General features: G+C 37.0%; 1 protein-coding gene and 1 long non-coding RNA gene across 2 annotated transcripts; one reads left to right on the top strand and one right to left on the bottom strand.

The window, feature by feature from the left end:
* Positions 1 to 5,372: 5,372 nt before the first annotated feature.
* LOC113754775 (subtilisin-like protease SBT5.6) lies at positions 5,373 to 8,849 on the bottom strand. Its single transcript, XM_027299038.1, has 6 exons — positions 8,758 to 8,849; positions 7,752 to 8,304; positions 7,309 to 7,406; positions 6,858 to 7,203; positions 6,028 to 6,241; positions 5,373 to 5,899 (listed from the first exon to the last, which is right to left on the bottom strand). Exons 1-6 carry the CDS (start codon positions 8,847 to 8,849, stop codon positions 5,373 to 5,375), a joined length of 1,830 nt encoding a protein of 609 aa, XP_027154839.1.
* A 1,825-nt stretch (positions 8,850 to 10,674) lies between these two features.
* Positions 10,675 to 11,621, top strand: LOC113754774. Its single transcript, XR_003465371.1, has 3 exons — positions 10,675 to 10,735; positions 10,934 to 11,048; positions 11,547 to 11,621. It is a non-coding gene; the product is annotated as an uncharacterized LOC113754774 (long non-coding RNA).
* Positions 11,622 to 12,009: the final 388 nt, after the last annotated feature.

The raw sequence follows: 12,009 nt of genomic DNA on the forward strand, positions 1-12,009 counted from the left end.
ACTATGAAGAAGAAATACAAAAGCCATAGGAAAGTGGTTCCTAGGCCAATAGGCACTTACAAAAGAGTTTAGAAAATATTCCTAAACTCAAATCAAGAGAGCCTAAAATATTTAACTGATATGGGTCTTAAATGACTCAAGAAGCTAATAGCCCAAATTACTCTCTTGAGTGGTGCAATTAACTTCAACATATGAGGCCTATATTTATAGGCGCAAAATGGAAGGCATCCTCAGCCTTCCTCCGATGTGGGACGAACCACAATTCTTTTGGTCAGCAATTGCGGCTTCAACAAATCTCCACCTTGGTGAGTCCCCAACATTGATAATAGTAAACTGCTCCACCTTCTCCACATAAGCCCCAATGGGCTTAAATCACCAACAATGAACACCAATCAAGTTCAAGCACTGTTTGAACTTGTAAATTGGAAGAGGTTTCGTAAACATATCGGCTGGATTGTCCTTAGTATTGATTTTCTGAATAAGGACTTTTCCCTCAGCAATGATATCCCGAATGAAGTGATACTTCACATCAATGTGTTTCGTCCTCTCATGATACATCTGATCTTTAGTCAAGTGTATGGCACTTTGACTATCACAGTGAATATCAGTAACACCTTGATATAGACTTAGCTCGCTAAATAAACTCTTCAACCACAAGGCTTCTTTGATTGCCTCGGTCACAGCCATATATTCTGCTTCAGTAGTAGACAAAGCTACGACAGGTTGTAGAGTAGCTTTCCAACTAACAGCACAACCGCCAATGCAAAATACATAGCCTGAAAGTGATCTTCTCCTGTCAAGATCTCCAGCGTAGTCTGAGTCTACAAAACCAACCAAAGTGTTATTATTTCTTCCAAACTCCAAACATGCATTTGAAGTACCTCGCAAGTATCTGAGAATCCACTTCACAGCCTGCCAATGTGTTTTACCAGGGCAAGACATATATCTGCTAACAACACTGACTGCTTGTGCAATATCTGGACGAGTACAAACCATTGCATACATAACACTGCCGACTGCACTGGAATAAGGAACCCGTGCCATATAATCTTCCTCTTCATCTGATTTTGGTGATTGAGCAGCAGATAGCCGAAAATGGCTAGCAAGAGGAGTAGATACTGGTTTAGCATCTTTCATGCCAAAACGCTCCAAAACTTTTTCAAGGTAATTTTTCTGGGTCAAGAACAACTTCCCTACTCCTCGATCTCGCTTGATATCCATGCCAAGAATTTTCTTAGCTGCTCCTAAATCTTTCATTTCAAATTCACTATTTAACTGCAGTTTCAAAGTGTGAATTTCTGACAAATTCTTGGCAGCAATGAGCATGTCATCAACATAAAGCAGCAAATAAATGAAAGAACCATCATTTAACTTCCGGAAGTAAACACAACTATCATACATGCTCCTCAAATAACCATGACCCAACATAAAGGAATCAAACCTTTTATACCATTGTCTTGGAGACTGCTTCAATCCATATAAGGATTTCTTCAATAAGCAAACATGGTCTTCCTTACCTTCAATCTCAAAACCCTGGGGTTGCTTCATATAAATTTGTTCTTCAAGTTCGCCATGTAAGAAAGCTGTCTTAACATCAAGCTGCTCTAACTCCAAATTATACATGGCTACTAAAGCAAGTAAAACACGAATAGAGCTATGTTTAACAACAGGTGAGAATATATCATTAAAATCAACACCTTGTACCTGACTATAGCCCTTTGCAACTAATCGTGCTTTATACCTTGCATCTTCAACCCCTGGAATACCTTCCTTTTTCTTGAAGACCCATTTGCATCCAACAATTTTCTTAGCTGACGGCGGCTTTATAAGAACCCAAGTTTCATTACGATGAAGAGATTCAATTTCTTCATTCATCGCAATCAACCACTTTGCAGAATCATCACAAGAAACTGCTTCTGAATAGATGGAAGGCTCACCAACTGCATCAGTTTCTTCTGCAATAGACAAAGCATATGCAACTAAATTTGCATATCTTTGTGGTGGTCGAATGTCTCTCCTTTGTCTATCTCTGGCTATGGAATATTCCTCTTCTTCTGAACTATCTTCCACAGTAGACTCAGGTGCATCTACTGGCATTTGTTGAATAGAAGATTTGGTCTGAGAAGGACCAGAACTGCCAATATCAAGCTCCACCTGCTTCCGTGTACTATCAGTAGTACAAGGACTAGAAGACTCCTTCTTGGAAGATAACATAGACAATTTATCAAAAGTAACATCTCTACTGATTACAAATTTTGGGAATTTGGGATCAGGACACCATAATCTGTATCCTTTCACCCCAGAAGCATACCCAAGAAAAATGCACTTTTTAGCCCTAGGCTCCAATTTTCCATCATTCACGTGCATGTATGCTGGACACCCAAAAACTTTTAAATTGGAGTAATCAGCAGGAGTACCTGACCAAACTTCCTCAGGAGTTTTGAAATCAAGAGATGCAGAAAGAGAACGGTTGACAATATAACAGGCCATATTGATCGCCTCTGCCCAAAAGTCGTTTGTCAACCCTGCATTGGAGATCATACATCTTGCTCTCTCCAAAAGCGTTCTGTTCATACGTTCAGCCACACCATTTTGTTGAGGCGTCATCCTGACGGTGTGATGCCGAACAATTCCTTCATTATTGCAGAATTCATTAAATTCACCTCCACAAAATTCCATGCCATTATCTGTTCTCAACCGCTTAATATGCTTTCCTGTTTGTTTCTCAATCAAAACTTTCCATTGCTTGAAAGTTAGGAAAACATCATTTTTATGCTTAAGAAAATATACCCAAACTTTCCTTGAATAATCATCAATGAAAGTCAACATGTACCTGGCACCACCTTTAGAAGAAGCACGAGAAGGACCCCATAGATCTGAATGAATGTAATCGAGAGTACCTTTTGTCTTGTGAATTGCTGGTGAACTGAAGCTGACTCTTTTCTGCTTCCCAAAAATACAATGTTCACAGAATTCCAATGGCCCGGTACTTTGACCACAAAGAAGTCCCCTTTTGCTTAGTATGCCTAAGCCTTTTTCGCTCATGTGCCCCAAACGCATATGCCATAATTTGGTGATGTCTGTATCTGACAAAGATGATGTTGAAACAGCAGCAGCACCTGTAACAGTAGATCCCTGCAAAATATACAAAGTACCAGATCTGTGTGCCTTCATAACAACAAGAGCTCCTCGAGTGATTTTGAGAACTCCGTCTCCACCTGAATACCTGCACCCGATAGACTCAAGAGTGCCCAAAGAGATGAGATTTTTCTTCAAATCTGGAACATGTCTAACATCTGTGAGCGTCCTCACAATACCATCGTACATTTTAATCCGAATTGTGCCTTTGCCAACAACTTTACAAACAGCGTTGTTGCCCATTAAGACAACTCCACCTTCAGCTGATTCATATGTTGAAAACCAGTCCCTGTTGGGACACATATGATACGAACAACCCGAATCTAAAATCCACTCATTGTTAGACCTAAAATTATTTTCCGTTGCACAGAAAATGGTTCCATCATTCTCATCAGCTGCTATACTAGCTTCAGCGGATTCAGTATTTTTCTCAACAAATTTTCCTTTTTGCTTTTCTTTATTTTTCAATTTAAAGCAATCAGAGATAACATGACCCTTCTTTTTACAATAATTGCACACCACATTTTTATGTCTGGATTTGGATCTACTTCTATTTTCTGTGTTTCTCTTTTCAGATCTACCCCGAACAAACAAGCCATCGGCTTGACTCCCACTAGTTTCCCCAGTAATGTCCCTATCTATCTGCTCTTTAGATTTTAATGCAGATTTAATTTCCCGATACAAAATTGTTTCCTTTCCATAAATCATAGTATCGCGGAAATGCTTAAAAGACTGGGGAAGGGAACACAAAAGTAATAGGGCTTGATCTTCATCATCAATTTTCGAATCTATATTCCCCAAATCCATAATAATGGAATCAAATTTATCAAGATGGGAGAGTATAGATGTACCTTCAGACATCCGAAGCATGTACAAACTCTGCTTCAAATATAGCCGATTTTCGACTGTCTTCTTCATATACAAGGCTTTCAATTTATCCCACATAGCCTTGGCCGAAGTCTCCGTTGCTACCTCACGCAATACCTCATCGGAGAGATTTAAGATTATGCTGGATCTGGCCTTCTTATCCATATCGGCGAAATCCGCATCCTTTACATCTTCTGGTTTGTTCTCGATTCCGTGAATCGCTAGATCAACTCCGTCTTGAACAAGAATGGCCTCCATCTTGAGCTGCCACATTCCGAAGTTGACATTCCTGTCGAATTTCTCGACAACCGTCTTTGTTATCGTCATTGTTGCCACAAATTCTGTAACTTGAAGTTTGTCTCAAAAAACTGGCCAAACAAATATGCAAGTCTCGTGAGCGGGCCCCACAGGGTGAGCGGGCCCCACGAGATAAGCGGGCCCCACGGGATGAAAGGACCCCACAAGGTGAGCGGGCCCCACGGATAAACGGACCCCACAGGATGAGTGGGCCCCACAGGATGGACGGACCCCACCAGATGAACGGGCCCCACCAGATGAACCTGTCTTGCAAAATATAACAACCAGCTCTGATACCAGTTTGTTAGGACCGGGCCAGGAAATAGACAAACTCAAGTTAGCACAAAGTAGGCGGTATAACCGACCATATAATAGATAGGCGGTAGATACCAGCCATATAATAATTAGGCGGTAAAACCGACCATATAAAGACGGATAACAAAGCAAATAAAAGACACAGAAGATTTACGTGGTTCGGTCAAATTGACCTACGTCCACGGGCGAGGGAGGAGCAATATTTCTACTATGAAGAAGAAATACAAAAGCCGTAGGAAAGTGGTTCCTAGGCCAATAGGCACTTACAAAAGAGTTTAGAAAATATTTCTAAACTCAAATCAAGAGAGCCTAAAATATTTAACTGAATGGGCTAAATGACTCAAGAAGCTAATAGCCCAAATTACTCTCTTGAGTGGTGCAATTAACTTCAACATATGAGGCCTATATTTATAGGCGCAAAATGGAAGGCATCCTCAGCCTTCCTCCGATGTGGGACGAACCACAATTCTTTTGGTCAGCAATTGCGGCTTCAACAAGATTTAATTCAATATGATGGATGCTGAGATAGGTAAACATCTATAGTCAATAATACTATATATATATATATATATATATGTTGCAAATGAGATGCAAGCAACATTTCTCAAAAGGGATGACCACTTCAAACTATAATTTCCTTCTCATTTTATTATGCAAGAAGAAATTACAATACCTGAATACTCAGAACAAGAGAAACATTAATGACATCTTATATTGGTCAAGTAACACAAGTACAATTGGAATTTTCAAGAAAGTTATGCTGCTGATACTACAATAGGACTTCTAACAACATGACCAGCTCCATCACTCCATGCAAACCATCCAAATTCAAACTTTGTCTTCTTTATACTTGCAGCAACTTTTACTGTAATACTGAAGCTTTGTTTTTCCCCTATTTTGCTAAAGTAGAGTTTTGTTGGAAGGATTTCAACAGTATAGCCCGGGGGTGGTACAATGCTTACTGTGTAAGTACTATTACCAGTACCAACATTTGTGACAGTTCTACTCACAGTCATGGTGCTATTGAGTTTTGCAATTGCAAGTGAAGGGTAATTAAGATTACTGGGAGGAGGGACATGCTTTGGACATTTGAATGATGAATCGAGGAAAGCTGTGCCACTACTAGAAAGGAAGCGAAGGTAATCAGTGTAACTTGCATCATAAACAAGTCCAGGATCTACAGCTTTTGATGGTTGAAAATGGCCGGCCCCGTAGTGAAAAGGAGTTGCTATATTTTCCGCTGCATCTGTTATTGGTATCTGTACATTGTTGACCCTTCTTGCTGTGTAAAGAAAGTAAAAAAAAAATTTGTATAGATGAGGCGAAGAAGAAATAACATACTAACCTATGTGTCAATTAGAGATTATACTGAACAGGTGTAAAAACTAAAAAGTAATAGAAATGTACAACCTGTGGTCATTAGAGAAGATCTTATTGTAGCACTACTCCAATCAGGATGTATAGCTTTTAACAATGCAGCTACGGTAGACACATGTGGGCAAGACATAGAAGTTCCTGATGCAATGTTATACTTAACAACTCGATGATCTTGAAGAAGCTGAGTTGGAGGCGATGCCTCAGTCCACGCGGCCAATATGTTTAGTCCTGGAGCAGTAATATCTGGCTGGTAGAATGAAAGAATTCAACCAACTATTGTTAATAATATGAATATTTTGTGGAAAAGAAACTAATCAATTTAAATATTTGAATTTTAAAATCCATGAGAGAACTGTGCAAAACTAGATTGGAAAAAAATAAAATGAAATGGTTGACAAAAGTGTAAGTATTTTGGTTAAGAAGCATAACTATTCTTATTTTGCTGGATGAGTTAAACTTGTTGAGTTATAAGTTTTAAGGAATTGAGTAAAAGAGAACAGCTACAATTCTTTCTATTATGCATCTGGAAATGAAAAAAAAAAGATAACAGAATACTAAATTTGGATGAGAAAAACTTTTTTAGAGCACGGTATGTTAGCTTATTCCAAATGATAATATATCATTTTCTATGTAATAGACATGAAACTGTTAACGACACAAAGATTACTCATACCCTTCTCAAAATAGGGTGGAAGGAAGAAACACTAATATTTCTATGCAGAATAACACCTATATTGTTTTGAATCTTTTGAATTCCTTCCCCCCAAGTGCAAGAACATTGTTCCGTTACCAAATTATGGATCGCATTAATTTACTTCAACAATAATTACCTACAGAATTTTCATGTTAAACAGTAAAATTACCTTGAGAATATTTGGTTCAATTCCATTTGGACCTAGTGCTGTGAAAGGAGCCATAAATGGAGCTGGTCCAGTACCAATAATAGTTCTTCCTGGGAAAAGTGTTGCTGTTGGATTTTCATTATTCAATATATAACTCACTATTGTTGCTCTATCATTCTGAAGCACAGTTGTTCCAGGGAGTAGGAAAGGGCTTTCATCTACTCCTTTTCCGCCGTAAGGGTTGCCAAAAATGGCAGCCACTCCCCCTGCTCTTCTTACTTCCAATGCCTGAGAAATGAATCCTACCCAGCAGAAAACAACTTCGCCTTTAACAAGCTTTTTGGAAAGCGTACCAGGAAAGCAGCCCCTGTAAGGTTTGCTCATAAATGAGTAGAAATGGTGTATGTTATCCAAGGTGAAGTCTAAAAAAAAAAAGGAGTAAAGAAACTGAAGAAAGGGTGAAAATGCAAACCCGGTAGTCAGATTGGTGGTTTTGCCCGGGATTTCCACATCAACAGCATACACCAAAGGATATTTCTTGGTCTTCCTAAATGGCGTTACTGTACGCCCCTGTTGTGAAGATTAAAAAACAAGTTTTGATATCATATAAACAAAAATAATTTACCATGCATTATTGTTGGAAATGCCACTAAATTTTTTTTATTTGTGCATGTTGCAATTGATGGACAATGACTCTTCTGATTAAAGAAAAATTTTTTGGCAAAAATAATGAATGGCAAGTACTATATAGCAAATGATATAGTACACTTGTCACCATTTCTTTTACAGTTAGTGATCTTTTTGTTAACATATACAGTAAGTGTTCTCTGAGTGTGGCAAAATCATATTTTGAGGAAAGGTAAAGATCTAAGTGTTCATTTGCAATATTAAGATTGTTGGATTATCTTTTAGTACCTGAACAATCAGGCCATTTCCCAGAACAATTGTTGATTGAAATATTCGATCAATGCTACTAGCACCAACTGAGATGAGCCATGGAGCTACATTTGACACAGATGATGGAGTTGGCCCTGAATTACCAGCACTACATACCACGATGATATCTCTCTTCAGGGCATGCAATGATCCAATTGCAGTGCCATCTTCAGCATACGGAGAGCTAGTGTTGCTACCAATGGAGAGGCTAATAACATGAACACCATCCTTGATGGCATCGTCGAAGGCAGCAAGCGTATCACCGTCCGGGCATACTACTTCATCTAGAGGATCAGGTTGCCAACAGACTTTATAGATGGCTAGGCGAACAAGAGGAGCGCCACCAGAGGCAGTACCATTGGCGAATCCACCCAAGGAAGAAGCATTAGGAACTCTTCGTCCTCCGATAGTTGATGCTGTATGAGTTCCATGACCATTTTTGTCTCTAGGTGAACGGAATTCCATTTTTTCCTTAACAGGGCCATGTTCAGCCTCATAATGCTTTAGGTAGTATCGAGCCCCAATTATTTTCCTACAACATGTAATGAAATTTTTCACTTTTTTTTGCAAGATTATTTCATCTCTTCATCAGGCAATATTAGAACAATTCCACCCAATCCCCCACCCAACCATAAAAAATAAAGGAATAAAAGGAACCATCTATTAATTGGCAATGATCACATCTCAATTAAAAATTTGAAGTCATCAGAAAATCAAGCAAAAACTCATCTTGCAAAAGGAAAAAAAATGAAGTCCCTAGAAATTAACTGATGTGATTAGCCAATGCACTGAAGGTATTCATTTTTAATTAATATTCTTTCATGTTTGTCTCACTGAATTGTAGTGAGGAAACACAAATTGTGAAGAGTAAATTAATGCCCTATGGATCCTTTTGCTCAAAAAACAATGTTAAAGGAGCCTAGATATCTTCTTTTACTGATCATCATCATGAAAGTCGGCAATTTTTTCACAGCGGATTTTCTACTGATCATCATCATGAACAGTGATAATTGTGCATCTACTAATGGAGTTCCAATCGGCCAATGGCAGACCTGCCTCATAAGTATTGTTCTTCATTTTTCTTTAGCTATTTTGAACCTTCCTTTTTCCCAATTTATTGGTTTGGTTTTAGTTTGCGCTAGTGTTGCCGTTGCTGCTTCCTGGTGAGCATGTTGGTTTTACGCTTCGCTTTCCTTTGTTTTTCTCTAATTCTTCAAATATTTCGGAATTGCTGTCATACTGCTTTGTTTCTTATTTCTTGCTTGCTTTACTGTTTTCTCATGCACTGGTTCGACCATTTTAATTTTTTTCTGTCCCTTCTAAATTATTATCACCAAATCAGCTTCTCTTTTTTCTCTCCCATTTTTTTGTCACCTTTTCTTATTATCTCTTACATGATCATGGTTTCTTTGATAGCTTCTGTTGTTATTCAGTTCTGCAGTGTTGGACTTCTTCATACACACTGGTTAGTTATTCTAATTTTGTTCTTCTTTTACTCTTTTCTCTATATTCTATCCTTTAATTTGTACATCCTTGACATGCATTTTCTGATGCATTGTTACTTGCATCCTTGACCATCAATTGTTACTTTTTTTTGGACCACAATTTTTTGTGTGATCTTGTAGATCGCTCACTATTTTTTCATCTGGCTACTCACAGGTTTTATTTTCTCACCTTCGTTTTCCCTTTTTTATGTATAATTTCTTCCTTTTTTGCTTGCCATAAGTTTTCTGTTAATTCTTTTTTTCTTTTGGGAGCCACAAAAAATCTCTCTCGGCCTCTAAGAAGAGGAAATAAAAGGGTGTTCCAAAAAAAACAGGCAAGTCTCCTTAACTCGCTAAACAAAATCATGATCTGTTAATATTTTGTTTTGTTTTCTTATCACCTAGATTGACATGATTTGCATATCTTGAAGACTAATGGAGCACGAGAAGAAGGAAAGAATAGTTCAGTTTTTGGCAAAATGTTCACTTCAGGTTTGCCTTTGGTTTTTTTTTTTTTCTGGCATTTTTTTGCTAATCTTTCCTTGGCTAAAAGCAACAAATCACCTTTCCCCCTTCTTTTGTGTCCTTTGTATGTTATGCTTTTGGATTTTATTACAAAGGAATATATTCAACTTAAAAAGTATTGCATCTGTATGAACTGGATGTGTAATTTTGGAAATGCATTTTAGATGTTTAGTGCTTAATGTTTGGTTATTAATTGGGAAACACAATTTCTTCACTTCATGCTAATCCTTACGCTTTATTCTCATTTTCTTGTTCCTTATTGTGGTCTCACATATCCTATGATAGATTTGATGGTCTAACATATTAATTATCTATGCTCTCTCATAAGTTTCAAATGTTTGTTGTAGCTTGAGATGTTAAGATCTACGAATTCTTTTCTCAAGGTGAGCATTGTCAGCTCTCTGTCTTTTTCCCATAGAGAAAAGTTAATATAATTTCATTTTTTCTTTTATTTTTCCTAATAAATTGGATTTTTCTGATATTTATTTATTCTAAATTTTTGTTAGATGAAGGAACAAAGCAAAAAGGAGGCTAATTTTTTTCATTTAGCCTTAAAGGCATGTTTTGATGTTTTAGTGTTCTCTTCATTTTTTTCTTAGCATTTTACTATAGTTTTCTGGTCACTTTACCCTATTTACTATTCTTGAAAAAAGTGGAGTATGAAATTTTGTGAAGGTACTGCATTTCCTTTAGATTTAGAGTCAGTTTCTTTAGTGTATTACCTATTTTAGTAAATTCATCAATAAGAGGTTGCAAGTCTTCTTTGGCTACTCCATTCCTTTAAGATCTTTAGTCCAGGTTCAATAGCATTTGTTTTCACCCTATTTCATTGAAAGTTATGATTACTGATGAAATCATTATAAATTTTTCCAATTCATAAAATTGGGGAATATTACAATTCTGATCTTGCAGGTGAAATATTACAAATTTCCTCCAACACTTTAATCAGATTTTGTAAGTTTTTGTTGATCCCTTATTTAAAACAGGTTCTATATGGTTAAATGTGCTTTGCTGCATCCTTCCCTTTCTATTACTGACTTCTTCTTGTTTTTCTTGCCATATGCATATCTCGATTTTTCCCATGTCTATGAAGCATCAAAACACATGTAAGAAATTTGAGAAATTTTTCCCTAACGCCTTCTGATGTTATAGGTCGAAATAATAGAAATATGTCTGCAGTTTGTCTTGCCTATGCCTTATTCACATATCTTGCTCCAAGAAGATTGTCGACCTGCTTCGTTGCTATTCTATAAATGGTTATACGCAGGTAAATCGCTACTCTCAACTCTTGTATCTGTTTTTAATTGCTAATCTCTTGGAGAGGTCTTCTATTTAAGATTTTTCCCCATGAGTGCGAATGTGTAATCTTTGTCATGGTGCAGGGTTTTTACCCATAATATTTTGATTGGTCTATTTGTTTAGACAAAAGAAAAAGTGTGAGGTTGGATATTATATAGGTGCAATCTTCTGATGAGTTTTTTCCTTCAGCCTTCTATTTTATCAAAATACCAGATTTTGAACAAATGTCATGAATCAGAAAAGTCTATGCTCAATTATAGATGGTAGAAACTGAATGTGAAAATTGGCTCTAATAATTTGAAATTCACTCCTTTAATTCATTAGTGAACAGTTTGATAATAGTAGCCTTCCTACTTTTTATCATGCAACTTATTTTAGATGGGTTTTCCTTCTGGGTTTATATTGTGTATGGCATGTGTTTTTAGCAATTAAAGGATTATTATATGACTAATTAATATGTTAACAGGTTAGACAAAATAAGTTAGAGCGGGACTAATTGGCAGTGGAGTGAGAGGAGTCTTAACATGGGAAAGAACAAGCATAGAAGGCCTGTTAAAGATTTATCAATTGACAGAGCAACTCCGTATGAACTTCAACTAGATGCTGCCTAAGATATATGTAATTTGGTGATAAAACACTGCATTCTGCTGAATTATTTTGGTGGTTCTTGATTCTCATTTTGCAGAATTTAAGTAGTGAACTCTACCACAAATCCTTGGAAGATGCTGCTAAGGTATAATTTGTTCATTATCTTTCATTTGCTAATCACCAGATAACATTTTGTTCCATGTGTGTTTCTTGTATTAGGAACAAAAAGAGGTTTACTTGAAATATCACACCTAGATAATCAGTTATTACAAAAATGGCTGGTCTGTGTGTCTATCTGTTTTTTGCATATGATGTTTTGATTTGGACAAAAGATTAAAATG

Source organism: Coffea eugenioides, unplaced genomic scaffold, assembly GCF_003713205.1.
Source record: "Coffea eugenioides isolate CCC68of unplaced genomic scaffold, Ceug_1.0 ScVebR1_1039;HRSCAF=1825, whole genome shotgun sequence".
Classification (NCBI taxonomy): Eukaryota; Viridiplantae; Streptophyta; class Magnoliopsida; order Gentianales; family Rubiaceae; genus Coffea; species Coffea eugenioides.